This window comes from Idiotropiscis lumnitzeri, chromosome 1 (assembly GCF_059441095.1).
Source record: "Idiotropiscis lumnitzeri isolate Australia: NSW breed Sydney's pygmy pipehorse chromosome 1, RoL_Ilum_1.0, whole genome shotgun sequence".
In the NCBI taxonomy this organism is placed as follows: Eukaryota; Metazoa; Chordata; class Actinopteri; order Syngnathiformes; family Syngnathidae; genus Idiotropiscis; species Idiotropiscis lumnitzeri.
In genome coordinates this window covers 25,167,424-25,190,167 of record NC_142391.1, presented here as the reverse complement: position 1 = coordinate 25,190,167, position 22,744 = coordinate 25,167,424, and the positions used below count along the sequence as shown (strand labels likewise).

Sequence of the window (22,744 nt, the reverse complement as noted above, 5' to 3'; positions counted from 1 at the left end):
TCATACGGGCGACCGGTGATGATGTCATAACGGTTGACTGCTGTGCATAAAAACAGCTGGCAGTGAGCACGAAAAACCAACAAGAGTCTGTAAGCAAACAGCTCTAACGGTTAACACAGAATTACCATTCTGGCAAGAGGGTTGACATTTTTTGGCCATCATTTTTTTTTTTTTCATATTTGAAGAAAACTCTACAAACTTACTCTTCAAGTATTTGTGCATGTTCCTCTTTTAGTTTACGGTTCTCCTCCAATAACAGCAAGTGTTCTTTCACCAGGTTCGTGTTGCGTTTGAGTGACTGGCCAATCATCTCCCGGGTCAGCGCTAACGGGTGTGGATCAGGCTGAAGCATCAAAGAGCCCAAGCGCACCTGAAAATGGGATGAGATTAAGAGTGTTGGAACACAGTTTCATGGGATAAAAGCTAACACGGGGTCATAGGGATGTCGCACACAGAGAAAAACTGTTGTGCTGTGTGCGGTAGAAGTTTCATGAGTGGCCGTTTGTCTCCAATTAGTTTTTCTGTGATTGGAAAGTTTAAGTAGAAGTGTCAGAGATGGAACTGCCAATCAAAAATGATGTGTTGTATCACATGATCACAACACAAATGACATTCTCCCGTTTACCAAGGGCTCTCGAGGACCGGAGTTAGACACTTCTTAAGTAATCCAAGTATAATTTACAGGAGACTGAATGGATAAAGTCTAGACAAGAAGGAAACACTCAAATATAAGACTCTGCCAGTTGACGATGTGCTCCCTTGGAAGAAAATAGAGGAAATTATCAAAACAGAGCATAACTGTCATGGTGAAAAACATAAACGATAACTCTCATCTCCACGAGCTTCCAAAATCTGCATTGGAGTTCCAGCAAACATTTGCACTTGCGTGCCATCCCAAGATGATCTGCAGAGCAAAGGTCCAACAAACCATTACATCAGGTTTTCTCTGAAGTCTGAGACTTTATGTGATGATGAGGTGTTTTTGTCCGTCTGGGAGAAGTACTGGGGGGGAGGATTCATGGGCAAGCAGGTGAACTAGGAAAGTCAACACACAGTTTCCTCTCTATTCGCTTCTCGCTCACAAATTCACAAGACACAAACAGGCTCGGAAAAATATCACATTTGGCTTTTTTTCTGTCTTTTGGCATCAGTGGGAAGGATTTTGGCATTGATAATCAAGAAATCCTATACTTTTTAGCAAAATCCAGAGACTACATTTTCTTGATTGAGCTTCTCACAGCACTGTGAATTTGAATTCTGATAAACAGAGGCAGCCCAATCCAATGTGGTGCCATTTTTTTTATAGCACCCTATTTTTCTGTGATTAAATACAGACTTACAAAAAAAGGGAAAGATTATTTATTTATAAAATAATATAATAATGATAACAATAACAACAACAATAATACTATTAATAATAATAATACATAATAAATAATAACAATAAATAATAATAATAATAAATAAAAACAACTAATACTACGAATGCAAGTAACGATAACAATGATCACACTAATTCATAACATCAACGTGTGGAGCAAAGTTTGAAGCAATTAATAAGTTTTCGACAATTTTAATAAACAAGGCATCCAACTAGGATTAAAAACCTGACACTATTGATAGCAGGAAAAAAAATCCCTGTCAGATGGGAATACTATTAAATAATAAAAGCATACAGCCGTTGCGGGACAGTTACATACTTAAAAACGCTGATGGATTAACTGATCAACCATATTACAGTAATCGGGCATTGCTTTGCATTTGAACCTATTGGCCTACTATCAGTTCCATTTTGAGAGTTGATAGAAACTAATGTTATTAATGTTCAGGAAGATTTTTGTTTCTCTCCTTATACAAGTTTTAGCGCGCCCTGGCGTCCTTAGCATTTGCCTAAATGGCCTAATGAAATATGAGCATCAGCTTCTCAACAAAAATGTCACTTCAATTGGCAAACTGTTGTTTGCTTGTTGCCTTGAATATAATTTCCGATTCACTGCAAGAACATACTATGTCCACTAAAAATAAAAAACACTAAGGTGCAGGTCTCAATGGGAAACCAAAAGGTGATGAGGTGCTAAATCTTAACTAGGCTGTGTCAAAGTTTCAGACCCACTGTAATAAAGATGCCATCTTCAAAAGCCCTCATAAAATACTTGTCATTTTTCTCCAGGGCCGATTTTGTCCTGGCAAGACACACAGCTGTTTTCCTTTCCACTAATAAAAATGTCACCAATGAACATTCGCTTTGCTCACTCGTGTAGTTTTAAAAGTGCCTCAATCCGTCCACTTCTCCATCAGATTTGATTTCCATCAGCATCTTTACATAGCTCCCTACACCCTCGTGAATTATTCTGTCGGTAAAAAATATTTTAAAGCAGCGATTCTCAACTGGTGCGTCGGGACCCAACAGCATGTCACAGGCCCATTATGGGTGGGTCGTGAACAGGAAGTTAAAAAATGACAGGGGGTTCTGTCTACCACCGTGCGCATGAATAACAGAACAGCACACAACAAACCAGCTTGCGCGGTCTGCATGCTCACTTACTGCTGTATTTAATATTTTTCATTGGTAGTTTTCTATTCTTGGCCTAGATGTGTTTTCCAGACAAATATTTACTGGAATAATTATCCTTTTTTACATGAGTGTAGGTAAGAGATGGACTATGGCTCGTTCCAACTTATGTCGAAATTTGTGAATTTTGTTGTAAACCGAGGCCCCCCCCAGTAAAGTTAAGCATTTAACGTGCAGGTCAGACTTGCCTTTTATTTGGAACGTTACATGAATTTGACAAGCATACAACAGGGGTGTCCTCTATGGAACATGCCGGGAGTTGGGTAAGGGGCAAGAAGTGCAAGTGTCAGACTTTTGAAGTCGCACTTTCATAAAAAGAAAAGATCAGTGCCAAGACATTTATTTTGTTTCCTAATGTTTTGCAATTGATGTATAGTGATCACATTCGTGTGTCGAGAGAGACAAGATTGGTGGGAAAATTTAGATTTTTTTTTTAATTATTGTTAATTTTTCATTTTGACTTAATAAATTTAATTAGATTTATATGCTTATTAAGCTGGTTTTTATTATGCTTTTGAAAATGTTTCTTTTTAGTTTTGTTAATATTAATTTTGTGTTGGTTTTAGTTTTTTTTAGTTTGTTTTTAAACTATATCCCGGATTTGTTGATTGTCTCATTTAAAAAAAAAAGGCACTAAATAATAAAGTAAACTTCAATTCTAAAACAACTGACCTTTCTTCTTCTGTAGCTACGGCTCTACACCAATACTCTGTCAATTAATGTCATACATGAGCTTTCGGGTCTCGTTTTAAATTTATTCGTCTAAGATGAAAGCGAACGACATTTATAATGTATTGTTCATTTTTGTTAGATTTGCAAACATACGAAGAAGTTCATTAGGTTTATGTTTTTTTTTAAGAATAGGAAAATACATCTGAAAATCGCTGTTCTGATCTATTGAACTGTCGGCTGCATTCTAACTACTAAGAGAAGTCCCTAAGGCGGGTGCTGGAACCCCCGAAACTCAGCGAAGAGGTGAAGTCGCCACTTGTGCGCCCCCTCATGCTGACATTTCTCCCTGCAGGCCTGCATGTGTGTGGTCTTGCATTCTCTGTGGTGCGTAAAGAAAATTGTAATAATAAGACAGAGTACACATTAAATTGCCCTTGACCATAATACTACAATTCTAAAAACATAATAAATTGGGCATTGAGGACTACAAATGACCAAATTGACCAACTCAAATAAGGGGAGTCAGTGATTATTCAAATTAATCCAAATTTAGATCAATTTACAAAGGCAGTATCAAACCTCCCCTTCACTTCTTCTTTTAGTCTTTCATGTGTATTACTGCAGACTGGCTTGCAATGTAACAAGGGGGATCAGCAATTTTATCAATTAGGTAACTAAATGAAAAAAAAAGTATTGTAAGAGGAAATAACAAATGGGGAGACCACCCTAGATCTAAGAACAAGGATGCTCAGGGAAACTCATAAAAGTCAGAACAAACATAAGAATGTCACATTGATCCAGTGCAGACTGTCCAGGAGAAATCTGTGTGTCACTGAGTTGTGCAAGAAGTTCCCCTAATAATACCAAACGAGTCGCTGGTTGATGGAAGCCAATGCAGTAGGAGGAATGGCTGATTTAAGACACTAAGAATATACTCACGGCTCACTTCACAAACACAATACTATACAACAAACACTAAATACTATTCACTATACTGAAAGACAACTACGGACCGAAAAATAATCCAAACTTAACATGATGCTTCAAACTCTTTCATCTCCACCATCGTTTTCCATCAATCTGCTCCTCAACCTGCTGCTGTCCGTCATCTGATCGTAATGTAAATTATTTGGCAATAAATTAGTAAAGTACAGTGCGGCAATATAATTATATGTTGAAAAATCTGAATCTAAGTCTAATTATAATATAATAAAATAATAATATCTCAAGAGAACTATATATAAAAGTAAAAACAAGCCCTGTGCTTGAAGAAGATTTTGTTTGTTATTGATTGTAGGTCTTTGTGGAAAGAAGAAAGGGATCTTAGACTACTCCATTTATTTTCTTGAGCATCTGCTTGTCCCCTGAGACAAAAAGATAACGTTAAAGGTCAGCCAGGCTCTACTAAGGTATGGGAGGTCTAACTGAGGTTTCAGATCCATGGCCTAATGCCACTTGTTTATGTATTTTATTCCACAGCAAAAACAATGCAAGATTCTCTCGAATTGACATGAGTTTTTAATCAATACAAGACAAAGGTAAAGAAAGGAGATAGACCTCCATATATATATATATATATATATATATATATATATATATATATATATATATATATATAGATATATAGATATATAAATATAAAATCAAAGGGGGTTTGTATGCAGAAAATAAAGTGTTACTTTTACACGAGCAACCACTCAGAGAACACGCATGAAGTACGCAACATCAGCAATATGTTCATTATGTCATTTTGGACCCATTCAGAGTATCGAAATAACTTTAACACGGCTCATCTGTATGATGTGGCACAGCTCTACAACACTGAACTAGAACTACATTTTATTCATTTCTAAATTAACACCCTTTTACAATGTAAGTCAATCCTAAATTGTATTGTCAAGGCAAAATTTCGATTTCCTGTATTTGATCTCATTATTGCCGAGTTGTACCTCACAGTGCGTCCAGAGCAAAATGTTATCTATAGCAGGATATCTGAATGGAAATGTGGGTTCATTACTTAAAATTACAATGTGGTCTGATGTGTGGTCCGGTGTTTGTTTTCGTGTGTCTCCAGACAGCTAAAGCAGAGCATGAGGTCAAACAAGAGCAGAAAGGGCGGATGGTATCGGTGTAAAAGATACTTTGCTTGTCATAACAGCCAATACACGGACTTAACGCCACATACCACACGGGTCAGAGCATTGACATACAAATACTCACCGTATAGGTGAATTCCAGTTACAAGTCAAAAATTAGAAACACTATTCAGTATAATGCCGTGAGGTTCGGTTGTGTTTTAATGCCCTCCTTACATTAACGCTGAGATGCCGTTAATTTATGCAGGCAAAGTACTGCACATAGACAGCTATGGAAGCTGCACTACTTGGCCAGATCATACAGTACGCCATTTTGGAGCAGTCGTCAGTCAAGACTCCAGTAACCGTGCCGCAACATCTGAGCTTCTTTGAGTTGCACAAATCATCTAACCGTCGTAAATGTCGCGTAGGTTAAAGTTTTGCAGGTGGGATTCCTTGTTTTATTGCTGTGTTTAGCCAGTATAACTCTGGCTTGGGAAGTGGGGCAGGTGGAAAGGTTAAAAAGGTTATGTATGCCCTTGCTTGCCAATGTTGTTGCAGTTCATGAAATCGGGATCGTTAAATAGATTTCAGTCACATATAATTGAAGTGTGTTCATTTATGGGGTTATTTTATGAACCGTTCTAACTAGCTTAGGTCACACTCAGCAAAGAAGTCTGGTGATTTCCTCTGAGTTGACAGTGGGCTTTCAACCACAATCCCTGTATCTCTATAACACCAACAGTGCATAATTGCAGGCATCGGGCACGTTTGCGGAGAAGAAGAAAGAGACGAAGGAGGCGAATAAGACCATAATACGTTCATAACGAGGTAAGCGGATTTGAATGGTAAATTCGTCAGCTAATGATGTTTAAATAAATCTCTGCCGTGGCAGCGTCATGCAAGGCAACTTTTTTTTTTTTTTTTGCGGGGGCCGTAAAGGGTCGGGGCTGACAATATTTATGAATAAGGCCAGAGGGTTGAGGCCGGAACGTTACAGAGATCGCAGCCGGAAGGCGGGGGACTGACTGTCAAAAAAGGGTCATGTGCCCAGCTCTATTCTTGTCATACTCAATAATGACAAAAAACAATTTGCGTCAGTTTACAGACATTTTTGTGTATTTGGGTCATCGATAAGTCATTGAGGTATGTTTATTGCTGTCAAATGTCAAAACAGGTCAAATTGGACCCAAATAGTATCTAAGGGTTGAGCATCATCTCCATGTAAGCAGGGAAGTGAGCGTGATAACGCTGAGTGGCATGATGACAGAATAAAGTAGTAGAAAGTGAGCAAGCGTGTTCAGGACAGGAAGCATGGGCATGGAGCAGACATTAGCGCGGTCGGGAGGCGTGGGGATAGATAAAGACCAGGAAGCAGGGGCGGGAGTCGCCAAGCCATGCCTGATAAGGATGTTCCCACAGTCAATTGAAAGAGGAAACTTGGAAAAATCATATCGTAAATGTTTATTATGTCATTGCTTTGAGAAAAATTACAAGGTGCGACGCCCACACCCATCCCCCCAGAAGAGTGTCTGTTAGCTTGTGAGCTTGGGTGGCTAGCACCTTTCATCATGGCGGAGGCTTTAGTCTTATTCACTTTCACAGCTCAAACCTATAAGTTGCCAGACAAAGTAGTCTCCACGTTTGAGTGGTGTGTCATTTCACAGATTCTACGAAGACACCCATAGCATTTGAGAGCAGAGACAACAACATGATTTTTCAGGGCTTTGAAGCCCCCATTAATAGAGCTGAATTTTTTTTTTCATGATTCCAGTACGGTACAGTGATGAAAAATACTCTGCAGTGCGAAACGTTTGGAAGACGCATGACTTTTCATGGATTGGAGAGGAAACCTCAGCATTACGTATGTGTGAAATTATTAGATTAGATTAGATTAGATGCAATAAAACTAACATAAAAACACGAACCACTGAAGTCTAGCTAAGTAACTAAAAAAAAAACATGCAGAGGAACATTTCTAGAAACAGTGTGAATTGGTAAAGGGTTGACGGATTCACTCTTCTCACAATGACAGATTGCTATTTAAATATGTATTGAGGAGGCAATAATATCTGTCTCAGCAACATAAAACACCTGCTTAGTCACATTTTAACCAAAAACACCGAAATTACATTCATCATTGCCACTTTGAGGGTCATATTCATAAAATATTAATTTTAGGCCAAGTTCAACATCTGTTTTGTCCCCACCCAACTTTCATTACTAAAGGAAAGCGGTTGAATATTTCGCTATTCCTGCACCCTCAAATTATCAAGCAAGGAAACTGACATGCATAGTAGAATGTTTAAAAGGCCACACTCATCTAATTACTTTGTGCGGTCTGATTGCTCCACTTAATCTTAAAATAGAAAAATAAAATTTGTGTGTAGACCTAATATTTCATTTCATTAGATCATACTTAATTATTTTTTTATTTTTTTGGGTGGGGGCACCATTCTCCTCTCGAGTAACCTTTCCCAAACACGCACAGGTGCATTTTTATACATGGAGCACACACTCAGAGAGAAAGCCAGAGGAAGTTAGAAGGGGACAGCAAGCTTGACTCAACTCATGTATATAGTACTGGTACATTAGGATGTCCTGTGCATAAATCTGGGTTTTATGGTCCTTTACAGTGTTCCTAAGCCGCCGGCTTTCGCCTTCTGGTCACCTCTGCCGAGACAGTCATCTTAAGAGTAGGCCGAGGCTGATCTGCACCCTAAAGGCAAGAGCACCTGACGAGAATAACACTAAAATCCACTGAGAGGACACCACTCAGTCAAAGCTGGTGGTCACAATGAACAGTGAAAGAAGCACAGGTGGCCAACATGTGAAAGCTCACTCAACACACCCCTCATTAGCTACCATCGAAGCTATCTACACCTTGCTATTTAAGCAGAGCTGAATCAGTAAACCTTTTTGCCGGACTTTTCCAAGCTGTGCCCGTGAGAGCACAATTCACCTGGCAACAAACAGAATGATTTCTATCATGTGCCTTTGTCCAAGGCCACCTGGAGGGGAAGGGGCTTTTCTATTTCTGCAATAATGTAGACTATAAACCTTATCTTCTTAATAGCCCCCCCCTAAAAAGACTTCCTTTCTATTAGGAGCTATGCCATTGCATGTTTTTTCTCCCTGGGGAACATTGCTGGTTTGAGTTTAGGGGCACAGGATGTTGAGGAATTTAAGGGCCAAGTAATGAGCCCAATGACAGCTTTCGAAACATGGTCATTTCTTTTGTTTTGTTTTTTTTTTTAGCACTTTTGAGGGGTACAAATCCCTCATGTATTAAATTAAGTGTGTTGAATGTGAGTGTGCACATCTAAATGTAGGGAAACGATCATGATTTGCAGGCAATGTCATTTGCTGTTGCCGGTCCTTCCCTTTGGAATGAGCTCCCATTAAACGTTAGGCAACCCCACTCTCTGTCCATTTTTAAAACCTGTTTGAAGACGCATTCATATTTTTTAGCTTTCGACTCAACATGGGACTGTCGCCGTTCTGCTATTATTCTAGTATCTATTGTGAATGGGTTTAAGTGTTTTTATTTGTGTTCTAATTACCTGCTAACTTATATGACCGCATACGGTAAGCGCTTTGTTACATCTCCAGCTGTTGTGAAATGTGCTATATAAATAAAATTGTATTCTATTGTATCTCGGCTGGATTGCTGTAATGCACTTTATTTTGGAGTCGGCCAATCCTCCATCAAGTGTCTCCAGTTGGTCCAAAATGCTGCTGCTTGCCTCTTGACTGGTACTCATAAGAGGAGCATAAAACTTCTACTCTGACGTCCCATCACCGGCTCCCTAAAAAATGTAGAGTTCTTTTTAAGGTTCTATTATTTGTTTTCAAATCTTTAAACGGTTTCGCCCAATCTTACTTACTACAGACCAGACCCTAATAGAGGCATTGAGGATGACGTGAAGGCTCAGAGGGGATTGAGCCTTTTCCGTTGCCAGTCCTTCTCTATGGAATGACCACCCGCTAAACCTTAGACAAGCCCCCTTCGCTTCCCGTCTTTAAAACTCATCTTAAAGCTCATTTTTATTCTTTGGTTCAGCATGAGACTTGTTTTTTGGGGGGCGCGGGGGGGATTAGTAGTAGTAGCAGTAGTAGTAGTAGGTTGGTGTATATATAATGCAAACTCAAAGTCAGATGGAAAAATGATTAATTAAAATGTATTTTTGCTTCATTTTATTGAGATGGACCACTCAAGGCTCAACATTTTTTAAAGAAGGTGATTTTTTTTCATTTAATGCTTTAGGCTTTCCAGGGTTAACATTGTGTGTATTCAAAATGCTGTCTTACCGCGCCGCTGTCACACATCTTGTGATAAGAGAATTGACGGCGATCCAGAGTGAGCTCAAAAGAATAGACGTCAACGTCAGCCGCTCTCCCCCCAGCTCCTCTCCCCTGTCCACCACTCATCAGTGCTTGATGCAGGTCCTCCACATAACTCTCCATCGGGACCTCCATGTCACTGGCCTCCCTCCTAACCTCATCATCTGAAACTGGACAGAAGGAAAGCATTTTTTGGCATTATTTTGCAAGAGTAACCAAAGGGATAAAAGCGGACTGCTGAACAAAACTGTCAATACAAGTGACATCATAAGGCATAAATATATGCAAAAGACGATTTAAAAAGAAGCATGCAGGGAAGCCGAGGGGAAGGTCATCAGCTGTTGCACAGCTGCACATACGAGGGCCGAGGGTCCCAATTAACACATCAAACGTAGACACACAGTGAGCGAGCTCCGCACATACCACAGCAGTCACAGTCCCGCAGATGGACAGCAATCGAAAAGCAAGGAGCTCTTATGTTTCCAGCTGTCCTTTCACAGAACACTTACTTCAGGCACACAAAGCCTCATCACGGGCGTGCATCAACAAAGACAGTCCTTGTGGAGTTTCATTATTTTACACACCTGTAACACGCAACACTAAAGTGAAGGGATGATGGGAAAACAGGTTCACTTGTGTCCCCCTGCTTAAAGAGTCAATATTATTGGAAAGGCCTTTGCCAGGTGCAGGTGAACAGTTGGGCCAATTTGTTGATTGATAGAGCAGGTGAACTAGCAATCAGTCTAAACCAGTGCTTCACTGACTGGGGGGGGGGGGTAGCGGACCCCTGTAGCTTTTAGCAGTTACATAATGATTTTCCATGCACACATAGTAGGCCAATTACGATCATGTGTCAAGGTCATCCTCATAATTACTTTGTAGATCACATTATGAATGCCAGATCTTTTCAAACTGCATTGAGAGGCTGTCTGAAATTAGTAAATGGAAGATTAATCCTTAATCAGTGTTTCGGAGAAAAAAAATGTGTATTTTTTGTTCTACACAATTTGTTTTTGGATTGGAACAAATCTACTATCAAACAGTGATTTATGCATGATTATGAAGTTAGTTCACCGTTTCCACATTCTGCCATGATTCTTCAAAGACCACGCATGTTTCTACTCGCACCAAAAGTGGTGGTAACCACTTTCCAAGGTTCCGCTTGAACAATATCAACAGTGTGCCATTTAAAAAAAAATAAATTCATAAAATCACACATTTATGGCATGTAGCGGTTTCACGGTTGCTAGATTTCAACCATTATTTCAATTTCCATACATTTAACACTCAATAGTCAATATCAAATTATTTTTTATTAACCACAGGTCGAATTTTTGAGACATGAAAAGATACAAATACATATTTACAAAAAATGAAGTGAGATTTACTGTGTGTCAGGAAGAAACTGATTACAGTGTAACGATAAACCAACAGCCATTAAATATAAGAGGGAAATGATAGACCGTAGAAGAAGAAGTTGAAGACAAGAAAGAATAAATTAAATTGGCCCACTGCACACCGAATACTGAACGCCGAATACAAAAAAAGCACAAAGAAATGTTGCAGGCTCACTACCACACTGACTCTCGCACATATAACCCACTGAAGGCAACCACCAGTGTTGTTATCAGTGAGAAAAAGATTTTGAGGTGGGAAATACACTGTAGGCCTACTCTATGATTTTCTTAAAAGCAAACTTTTTTTTTTTAAGTGGCACAATTGCCAATAAGTTGATTGCCCTGACCACTGTAGCTGTATTCATACAAAGAAAGTAACTGCGAGAATAAAGAAAAGATAGACCAATATTTTTTCAGGGCCAATACTAATACCGAGTTTTAGTACTCAAGGAGGCCGGAAAACCGAAATTTGGAGCCAATATTCAACTTCAATACAAAGAAAAATATTGGTTTCAAAATCTTAAAAAATAAATAAATAAATACTTTGCTGAACCACCTTATGCATGTGCTTATTTAACATTTTTTTTTAGATTTAAATATATGCAGATTAACTCATTTACTACCATTGACGGCTAAAGACGTCAAAGATCCATTTTTTTACGTGGCTGGTGGTGAATGAGTTGACAATATGCATAAAGTTAAGGGGGCTCCCAGGGTATCAGCATGTCTTCAAAAGTTAAATAAAAAATTAAACAATAACTTCCTATAGTTTTCAAGAGTAAATAAAGATCTCAAAATTTTCAAAATGACAGCAATGCAAAAAATTCCACTTATCTTTGTTCTTATTTCAAACAGAAAAACAAAATGTGTAAAGTATTGCTATTATCAGTACGATCTCTTGAAAAGTTAACTGAAAATGTAAATACTTTGTTGAAGTTAACACAGTTTTAAATTGATTCATTATCGGTCATCAGATTTTTAAAAATTACAAATAATGGCACCGATAATCGGGCCGGCCAATAAATGACCTATCCCTAGAATAAAGGCCAAATTTATAATAATCTGTGCATGTGTGCAAAATCAGTGGATGTGAGCTAAAATCTGCAGTTGTAAAAAGGTCCCTTTTACCTTCTCCATTCCATGCAGAGATCCCATCGGAGAGAGCTAGCGCAAACCCAGCACTAAGGTTGCCAGCAAAGTCAACTCGCAGGAAATAAGGGATCGCTGGGTCTGTGTTCACCGTGATCTGTCTGACTGAACCGCTCATGCTGCCATGTGTCACCTTCACCTGCAGACAAGTAAACACACACATAAATGGTGTGATACAATTCATGCGCAGTTTTGGGATGCACTAGTAGCTACTCTCACGAGCCCCATTTCAGTCTTATGTTGCAACTTAACGTAATCGTTTAATTACATCAGAAATGGCTCATTGTTTTCTTCTCAGATTTGGCAATAAAAATACGTGCGTGTGCGGGTGTGTGTGTGTGTGGGGGGGGGGTGTATTTCAATAGGGGTCTCTTTGAGTCAGTGGGACCACATGGAGATCATCTGGTTTTGGCAGGCTTTTGTGTTGGGAGTGCGGCTTGCCGAGTCACCACCAGCAAAGTAATTATACGAGGCAATAAGTAGAATCAAGGCCTTGTTTCAGCATCTTTCATTCAGTTGAAAAATACAGATCTCATAGATTCTGATATTCATATAAATGCGATGAATTTAGCATTTTACCATAACTGCCTCTTGATTTAATTAGATTAACACTTAAAGTATACATGGTTCTATTGCCATGTTGGATTGTAAGACATAGTTAAGGGTAGTGCTGCTAATAAATATTTTAAAAATGGATTAATCTTTTGATGAGTGTGAATATTAAATGATGAATTGGATTTAAAATAAAAAGTTTTAATATCCATCATTGTATTCAGGTTTAATCCATAAAGTCTGTCAGAAAATCTGCAAAAATATTCAGTTATCCAAATAAAAAGCATATGTTTCGCGAATGTCTTATTAAAGGGGGAGTCAACCCAATATTTTCTTCACAAAAATATATTCTATGCAGGCCCACTAGGCGAAACACGGCATTCTGATTGATATTGCACTTGTGGGATATGAGTTAAGCAGTAAATTGTCTATTTTAGGGGGGATTCAAAGTTGCTCAGGGCTCAGATAGTGACCAAGCATGGCTCAGCTTCAGGGAGTAGGTGAGCCGTGATTGGTCGTTATCTGAGAAACTGTGATGTCATTTTCAGTCGACAGAATGGCCATCTTCTGAGATGGCTAAAAGCGGCTGGATTACCGTATGCCGCCTAATTCATACAAATGATTGCCATGTTTAGAATAGAGAAGCATATTATGTTTTATTGCAAATAATCTCACACTCATGATCAGTCTGCTTTAATCTGAGAATATTTAGTGGTGAGAGGCTGCAATTGTGTGCAGTCATTTAGTAATGTCACTGTGCCCCCTCGAGCTAATCTTACTGTCACTAATGGTGCGACATCAGCTGTTAACATGAATACAACACCAGATAGTAGCAATGACGAAATGGTAAGAATGAAACCCACGAACAGCCGATAACTGTCCATTTAGTTTTACGGTCAACATCCTTGTTTTCCTATGAAATAATTTGAGAACTTTTACTTGATTGCGGTTGTCCAGCCTAGAATAGGTGATTAGTGGTTCCAGTGGAAGTGGGAGGGAGTTCGACATCCTCCCTGCTTAAATACAGGGCAAAGAAAATTGGAACAGAAGGGAAAAAGAGAGGCTAAATTGCCAGTTAGTCGAGTTGCTAGCTGTCTCTGAGTCCCTTTAGACACCTCGTAATAACTTATGACGTGTCATCACCCGTCATTTTTCTTTCATGCCGACAAGCGCTCAGACAAACTGAGCCGTACACAAAAATCTTACAGGTAAAAAGTTGACCCTTTGTGCTTCAAGAAGGGGCGTGGCTAGAAAAGAGGACCGAATGCAACGAGGGAGATGAAGGGTTCAACTTTAACCTCATAAACAGAGCGCAGCTAGTCATTAGTTACTGTAACATCTGGTGTGCGGGGTCGGTGACCTTTTGGTAATAACAGAAGGACACACCGATTTAAAAAAAAAAACAAAAAAAAACTGTGTTGTCTGTGAGGAATGGTGAGCTGCAAAAAAATCCTCAGAGTGGATTCTTAAGTCTATCGGTTCACGTGCTGCATCAGAGCACACACCAACACACGCACGCACATACAAACAGAGAATCGCTGGAGTGTTTAAATCATCAACAATAGCTCCCCTACTGTTGTGTTCCCCGGCCTTTGACCCCTTCATCCTGCAACTATTGTCTTTTGGTGTTTTAGAGACCTTAAAACAGAATAAAACACAACGCTAGGTTGCGGAAGTACAAAGCAAACAAGGGATTGTGTGCGGGGGAAAAAGTGACAAAGAAAGCATCCAATTTTAAGGAATTCCATGCCTTAGAATAGATGAAGCGTGGAGTGCAATTAAAGGACTGTGAACATTAAGCTGTCCTTTCACTGGACTTTTTCTTCAAGTTTGTTTACACACTGTGTGCTAAAATTAGTAAAGAAGCTTGTGTTATTGTTGCATTCTCAGAAAAATAAGTTGCATCTCCATCTGCATCTGGTTGGATTTGAGATTATCTCGTACTGTGGTTCTGAAACTTTTTTACACCAACTATCACAATAAAAAAAAAAAAAACTGTGCTCTTCAAGTATCACCATGATGGCCAACATGGTTTGTTCCTAAAAAGTTGATATTAATATTAAATAAAATTTCATATTATTCTGAGCTGCCCTGTGACTGGCTGGCGACCTGTTCAGGGTGTAGTGCGCCTTTCGCCCGTAGTAAGGCTCCAGCACCCTCCCGCAACCTCTGTACAGGATAAGTGGTGTGAAAAATGACACAAATTATTCAAAGCCATTGTAAGACAATGCTCATCTTGAACATTAATTTCCGTGAGTCTTCGCGTGCCACATGTGGAAAGTGGAAGCCCTCTTGCCACTAGTGGGACGCAACTTCTGAGAACTTCTTTTCTTTTGTGAGCGTTTACACAGAATATTATTTCTGCAGTCATTTTAGACTCACATTTGCATCGTTCGTTCAATGAGCGCTGTAAAAACGAATCAGTTATTTTGTCCATCCCTACATGCCATTGAATTACTTTTACTGATCACACAAAGATTAAAAGGTCGAAAACAGAAGTCAGGGTAGCTGTTACGCCATCATGAGGGCCAACTTTAAAGTAAAAGTCTACTCAGGAGATTGCATTAGCATCAATGACTCAATGCATTGTTTCTTTCGCTATTATTTTTTCAAGTAAGCCATTGCGGAGGTGGTAAGCTTGGTAAGTGTTTGCAGCTTCCTTGAGATGTCTGTCTGAAATGACGGTGTCGGGACAGGAGATGGAAAAAAAATTATTCATCATTAATTTGAGGACTGGTTGCACTTCAAGTTACCAAAATGCTCCTATACATGCGACTTGTGAGATCCATGTGAGGTTCCAACTTCTTCTGCTGCTATTATAGTGATTGTGGACTAATCACATTGCCTTAATGTGATCACGCGCAGTTTTAATTTCACCAGTCATTTTGCAGATTGTGCCTGTCCTGAATCGTGGTGCTTGATCCATACGGATCACGGGTCAAAGATGATCCGTTGCACCACTATTCACGAGTCCATCATAGAGAATCCTGTCGCTTTTCAAAATAAGATCTTTTTTTAGCTTCAAATAATAAATGAACCAGAAGTACAGCAAGTTTTTTTTTAACTTTAATCTGGGCGGCCCACTGTGGCCTGGTCGAAAGTGGCCCACGGACCTGTGGTTGGGGACCTGGGATATAGGATAAAATGTGGTTCTCTTGCCCTTGTCAACTTACTCCCCACTCCTTATAGATGAAAAAAGTAATTTTCAACCCCAAAATTTTCAGAGAAGTATTAAATCAGTCAGATATTGTTTTAGTGGTTAATAGTTGTGCTTTGCAGTGATGTAGAACTGATGATTAACCTTAATCCAGTGATGTTTTCCCATCTCAGTACGAGCACTATAATAATGCCATTAAAGTATTTTGCGTGCAAGAAAAAAATCATGTTCTTGGAATTATGCTTCAACATGTACCAAAGTCTTGTGAATTATCTGGCCATGTACAGTAACATTGGAAGTACTTTTGACACCTCTCCAGAAATAAATGTTTTTTTTCTTCCTTTCTACTCTCTACACTTAATGCATTAAACCACTTTTTGCGTGGTCATAACTATTTTGCAAACATTTCATCAATACGTGAAGTCTAATTATGCGTCAGTGATTTAATTACTACTGTTTCGATAACAAATTACCGGTGCCGCTGAACAGTGATGTAATAAACAACATTTGTCCACATGTGTGCTTTATGCAAGACGTAAAAACATACTCAAAAGACTTACGGTATTGGGACAGTCCGATGTCCGAACGAAGACTTTATGAAAATGAAATTTACTGGACGCTTGTTTCCTTGTTCGAGCTGTCACTTTCAACCCTTGTTTCGTCAGCCAATCAGAGACCGGGATTTGGCACGCCTTACGTCATTACGTAAAAATACGTAGTGGGCGCAAGACCGGAAGTGTTATGTGGTGTTGACTCGCCGTCAAAATGGTAAACATATTTTAGTTCATAAAGTGCATGTGTTCGCGAAATGATACGTGTAATCGCGATGTAAAGCCTGCACGCACAACTATGTGCCTGTTGTAGTCTTCCTGGGACACGTAGTAATGCATTACCTACGTATTTCGACGGTTTTGGACTGAAGATGCTGCTAGCGCTAGCCAGACTGCTAAATTATTAGCCGGTATATAAAAGTAAATTATTTCCTTGCCCTGCTTCTTTAAAGATGACCGATCAATCGCTGATCGCCACCTTGTAACTCGTCGTACCCTAGTGTCATGGATCATATGTCTAACATGATTTCATTCGGCTGAGTTGCTAGCACCGTTACGTGTTCCGTGCCACGTAGTTGCAACAGTCCCATTGAAGACGCTTCCGCCACTTCCACCAGTGTTGCATAAAGTCTATTCTTTTTTATAACTACTTTTGAGGGACATGCCATGAATGTGAATATGGTGCATGCAAATGTGAAATTTCTATGTGATCATACAGGCAATTCTGAATAATATGAACGATAAGCATAACTACACTAGAATTTATTTTTCTCAATTTTTGTGGGTGTGGAACAATATGAAAGGAATTTAAGCAATGTCCAATCAATGACAATCGCAGCGCTATTGTGAAAATACCCTAAATATTATTTCCAGAGTCACTTTAGATTATTGTATTGCATCATTCAGTGAATCAGCAAATTAGTTATTTTGCCCTTCTCTAAATGCCTTTGACTTTTCCTTACAAGAGTACTCATCACCCAAAGATTATCAATATAATAATTGAAGGAGAATGAAAAAGAGCACCCTCTTTGCATATGTTCCAAGCTATGGTCATTTTTTTAATTTGTACTGCTATCTTGTCATTTTATAGTCAGCCATTTTCAACTTCCAGTCACTGCTCACAGTGATCCTTCTCCTGATATGTACGTGTGCCTACATCAGAGCGCTAGCTCCCAGCCTGCTGGACAAGAATAAGACCGGGTAGGATGCCATTATGTGTGCGTAATTTACATCTTTAACAGCTTAAGACTGTATACCATGGCATAATTTAATCAACAATTAGATTCATGTTGCTGATGTTTACGTCCATGATCAGTGCAACATTAACAAAGTAGCCCATTGATGAGGTACACCCATACCAATAAAGATAATTTAATGACAATATTCGTGATTCAAGCATGGATAGAAAACATTTTGTTTTTTCATAAGCAGACATCCATGCAAACTAGCTGGCTCTCATTCCACTGTGGAGGCCATTAAAGGCTTTCATTTTAAAGCAAAAAAAAAAAAAAAACAATTAGGTGACAGCTCATAACTGGAAAAAACGATATGTTTGGTGACACGTATGTCAAGGTATCACTGTAATTGAATGAAAGTTGGTTGTTTTAGTCAAATCTATGGTAACATAACATTCCTTCCAAAGTTTGCATAGATTATCTCAAGCATGGAAGTAATATATCTCCCGGGCCTCTATTCTGACATTGCATTGTTAGCGTAGTGGTTGAAGCCGGTGCCTAACATGCAGACGAGGCGGGTTCGAGTCCTGATCAGTACCCCCCATAACCAGCCACTGATTGTCCCCATGGCTGGACAAAAAAAGGGTATGTTTCATAAGGGACGTGTAAAAACTGTGCCAAACAACTCATGCGAGTGACTCATTGAGGTAACCCCTGACGGGACAAACCAAGAGTCATAGCAAGAACATTAATGTTGTTATTATGTTGTTGGTAGCCCATAAATCCTTTTCGTGAAGTCAAGTTTATTCATAGAGCCCTTAATCACAAAAGTGTCTCACAGGATTTCACAGGCCCACAGTTCACCAAAATTAACATCCCCTGGTGTAGATCCACCGCCACTTAGTCCTCTTTCCGAGGAGAGGTGGGGAAGAACGTAGATGCGGCAGTAAAACAGGCAAAATATATATATATAGGTTGTGCGGTAGGACGTGAGTGCCACTAGTTACATACTACTTGTGGTTTAACCAAATTCGCAAGTGTTGAAATAAGTGTTTCTCAAGAGGTGAATGATTAATAATCTTAATATTAATGAATAATTCTTTATATTGTCTTTCAGGCTTCTAGGAATTTTCTGGAAATGCGCCAGAATAGGTGAGCCCGTTTTATTTCATAACACCTTGTCTCTGTAGTTGAGTTGCATTGAAATCAAATTTGAAATGGAATCAATTGTCAACGTCACAGTGGAAGGGATCATGATGTTATCCCTCTGCTTCAGGTGAACGGAAGAGTCCTTGGGTAGCTTGCTGCTGTATCATCATGGCGTTTAGTATTCTGTTCCTACAGTAGCCATCCAAAAACGACCAAGGAAACGGCAATGCCAAGAGCAACATGGACAATGACAGCTAATGTGAAAGCACAGCAAGAACTTCAGTAGCTGTTGGACAATGTACAAAGAGGAAAACACACTCACTCCCTGTCGCCATGAACGAGAGTACGTCCGCCCATTCTTTTGTGCACATGGAGGTCTGTTCTTATTCCATTCTTGTGGATCCTTGTGGGCGGGGCCACCATCAGGAGAGAATCCATGTTCTTAAAGCGACGTCTGACGTCAGACGATCTCAATGTCTCAAACCGTTGTCCAAAAATATATTGGGATTGGATATTTTGTTTACAAGTTTTCATTGACATTTCAAACTGTCCGGCAGCCTTTGTCGATGGGTTGGGTCTTAAGGCGTGTGTTTTATTTAATTCATCACCATCAAATTCCACCGCAGACTCAGTTGGGCTACTGAGAACGGTGTCAAGTGTTGAACTCTTATTGCCAGGCTTTTTGATAACCACCTGTGTGATCTTTCTGTCAGCACTCAAATGTGTCGCGGACTGTTAGCAGACAACAGAAGAAATCAACACATGCTTAGTAAAACCATTGATTGTTTTGTTGCCACTGTATCTTACACTCTTATTGTACAAAAAATGAGATCCAACTCAAGAGCTGAAAAAGAAAAGAACAGCAGCTTCATCTGATGGTCATTCTATGTAAAGTACCTTTTTTTTTGTAATTTTTTTTTTCTTTTAATTTTCAATTGGCAATGTACTTAACCAAACCCAATAAAGTCAGTGCCATACGCTAATTGTACTTTAACTTTTTTTTTCTAAACCTACCACAGAAGCAAGAATGTTGCAGTGTTCAATTGTTTTTTTTTTTTGGTGCAATGATGAACAACACAAGCAGAGAAATGGCTTATTAAACCCGCAATGCATCCTAATTGTGAAGGGAAATAATCGAGTCTTGTTTTGGAGTGTATCAAATTATGAAAGCACACCGGATGCTGCAGCAAATGTGTATAAATGTACAGTTTAAACGTCAACACTCCACTTTACTGAGCTGGCAGTGAATAAGTTAACTTGCCATCAACTACCCAGCAAAAACAGGTTCTTTGACTTCTATAGTCGTCAATGGCAGTGAATGGGTTTTAAATGTAGGAAAATAAGTACAAAAATAATCAGTTAAAAAAAACACTGCTCAATGATTAAAAGCAAATGTAATGTGCTTAGAAGTTAAATGCAACTAAAAGGTTGTTGGACAATAATTTGTTTGCATAAGAACAGAGCGAGCCCATGTAACACACTTGGAGAATTATTGTGCTGATCCACGGATGCTCACGGCCCTTATCCTGCCTGTTTTACACGTCGCCCTCCTCCAACGCACCTGATTCAAATGATCAGCTCATCGGCAAGATGACGCAGATGCCTGATAACTATCTTGTTGGCGGAGGGACACATAAAACAAGATGGATTGGGGCTCTCGATTTCCAGACTTGGGCACTTCTTTTCCAATCTATTGAGATGTGCCGATACTTCCTTATTTGGGCTTAAAATTGCAGCATTCTTGCATTAGTCAGATGAGTAAATCAGCAGATAACAGAGGCACTCCCGGACAAATATTTCCTCTTTCCCACGTAGCGACGAAGCCTAAATAAAGAGGGACACTTCTTGACTCACTCACCTTCGATAGTCTGATACCTGATGAGTGTCCATATCCCGTTAGTCCCTCGTGTTCCGTGCCTTGTTAGGTAGCCATGTTGGCCTGCGTTCATTTTGGGCTCTGCCAGGTCGAGTTCAAGTGATGCCTGCCGGTAAAGCTGTGATTATCAGGCCATGACACTGGCACGGGAGACACAACGAAGCAGGAAGCTCTCAGACATCTGTTTCTATCTTGGGTCAGCAGAGATACTCATGTCAACGAACCACCTTCATGTCTCTGCTAATGAAGTAAGGGAAAAGATAGGGACGCTTTCATCGGCCCTGCGCGTTGGACAGATTTGGTGGCCTGCTTAATAACGAGGGGGAAAAAAAGCCATGTATTTGATTTGGCATCACAATTCACTTATGTTTATGGAAAACAGCTACAGTTACTTCTGTTTGTGCTGTTTGTTTTTATTTGCGGTACAAAGGTCATTTGCTCAAAACCTTAAAAAATTAAATGCTGTAAGTAGGGATGTGAGGATTCATTGGAAATCTTTGTGATATTGATTTAAATTATGCATAGAAAATAAATAGAATTTGTTAAGCATAGCCGCTTTCTCTTGTCTCTGCTGTAAACAAACTTCCTACGCACGTTGCGTATATTACTTGAGTTGGCACTAGGGCTGCCGAGATTAGTGGACGAATCACGACGACGTAAAAAAAAAAATAGGTGAAGCATAATTTCTATCTCTCATTGGCACGGTAGTTTCCTCTCAAAGAATGTTTGACTGCAACGCGCATTAGTGGTCATCTGGGTTACCCGTGATGTAAAACAGAAGCGTTGTGGGGAACTGAATTTCATGGCTAACATATATTAGCGTTAGCAATTGAGTCCGGGCGCATTTCACCAAATTATTTCATCCCATGTAAACCTCATGTAAGAATGAACGTCACCATGAATCTCTTTTTGTACTCGTAACTGATATTATTAAAAAGATTGCAAATGGTGTTAAAGCTTTTTAAAGTATTTTGAACTTTTTGATGAGCAGAAAAACATACAAGTATGATGTTTTTTTTGTTTTCACTGTTGTTGTCAAAGCATGTTCTGACTCCTTATGCAAATAAATCTTCACGTGAACAATATGAGGCAAAAAATATGTAGCCATAGGTATTATGTAATATATAATTTTAAATACTGGCCGCAGTATCACGTTTTACCAAAGTTATCTGTGTATTTTTTCATTTTAGGACATTGCCCAATTATTCCAAATGTCATATGACATTTTGTAAAGATATTTGAAGTGTGCAGTAGGCTTTGCCTAACTGAACGATATAGTTTATTCAAGATCTCCTCCACCAACCCCGATGTGTCCTAATTGGATGTGATTTTAATCTCGTCACATTTCTTATTTTCAATTTTTTCGAATAAGATGAACAGAAGGCCTGAGGAATGTAAAGGTGATGTGGATAACAAGCATCGGCCCAAAAGAGACGACAGAAGTCTGGGAGTACAGCAGATGACTTCAGCGTTCCATCGTTTGTTTTATTTATCCAATGTGTCCTGGTCTATTTTTTCATCCTGGTTTATTTGAATGGTAAGTGGTTTCTCGGTTTACTGCTATCTTGGATGACAGATTAGTTTGGGCGGCTGCTTTTGATTCAAAGCCACACTTCCTCACACAGTGTCAGTGGAGGATGAAGGATATTGGATACAGCCTTCACTTAGATGGCTTGAAAGGTTTTAGTAACAAGGACGTTGTGTATATATGTAGAGAGGCACAACCAAAGAGCACAATTTGAAATATGTCTGTGATAAAACAAAATGTTTAAAGGACTTTACACACCAACCTGATGTCAGGCATTGCGGCCAACTGTCGCGTCGACCTAGAAGTCGGCATGTCGGACCAAAAAATGACCAAAAACCACGTTTCAATAAATGAGAGTGATTATTCCGTCTTTGCGCTCTTCTGTCTAGCCGGCTGTTATTTCCATGGAGGAAATGTGAAAAATAAGCAGAGTTGATTCAGTGCTTGAGAAATATTTCAATTCTCACACTTTTTCCCACTTTTGTCACTTCCGGTTCTTGTCGGGTGCACTGATTCTCTCGCTAACAATCAATCAGAGTGCTCATTT

At 39.3% G+C, this 22,744-nt stretch overlaps 2 protein-coding genes across 9 annotated transcripts in view; one reads left to right on the top strand and one right to left on the bottom strand.

The window, feature by feature from the left end:
• The window catches only part of LOC148343941 (DNA repair protein XRCC4-like), a 28,978-nt gene extending 12,378 nt beyond the window's left edge, over positions 1–16,600 (bottom strand). For 5 of the 8 annotated variants that reach the window (XM_088291799.1, XM_088291776.1, XM_088291792.1 and 2 more), the window contains exons 1-4: positions 16,479–16,600; positions 12,189–12,348; positions 9,631–9,833; positions 204–370 (exon numbers count right to left, since the gene is read on the bottom strand). In XM_088291799.1, the coding sequence (XP_088147925.1) occupies positions 204–370; positions 9,631–9,833; positions 12,189–12,327 (509 nt within the window). In that variant the 5' untranslated portion in view covers positions 12,328–12,348; positions 16,479–16,600. Of the gene's footprint in view, positions 1–203; positions 371–9,630; positions 9,834–10,086; positions 10,317–12,188; positions 12,349–16,478 lie in introns of those variants that run through there. The other 3 variants (XM_088291834.1, XM_088291817.1, XM_088291825.1) reach the window with 3 other exon arrangements.
• Positions 16,562–19,776, top strand: tmem167a (transmembrane protein 167A). Its single transcript, XM_088291848.1, has 4 exons — positions 16,562–16,686; positions 17,560–17,669; positions 18,762–18,796; positions 18,921–19,776. The coding sequence occupies exons 1-4, from the start codon at positions 16,684–16,686 to the stop codon at positions 18,989–18,991; spliced, it is 219 nt and encodes a 72-aa protein (XP_088147974.1). The 5' UTR covers positions 16,562–16,683; the 3' UTR covers positions 18,992–19,776.
• Positions 19,777–22,744: the final 2,968 nt, after the last annotated feature.

What these genes read in the sequence shown, in the direction of transcription:
- tmem167a (XM_088291848.1), top strand. An exon ending in CTGGACAAGAATAAGACCGG is followed by an intron (nt 17,670 to 18,761) that starts GTAGGATGCCAT and finishes ATTGTCTTTCAG; the next exon opens with GCTTCTAGGAATTTTCTGGA. An exon ending in CTGGAAATGCGCCAGAATAG is followed by an intron (nt 18,797 to 18,920) that starts GTGAGCCCGTTT and finishes CCTCTGCTTCAG; the next exon opens with GTGAACGGAAGAGTCCTTGG.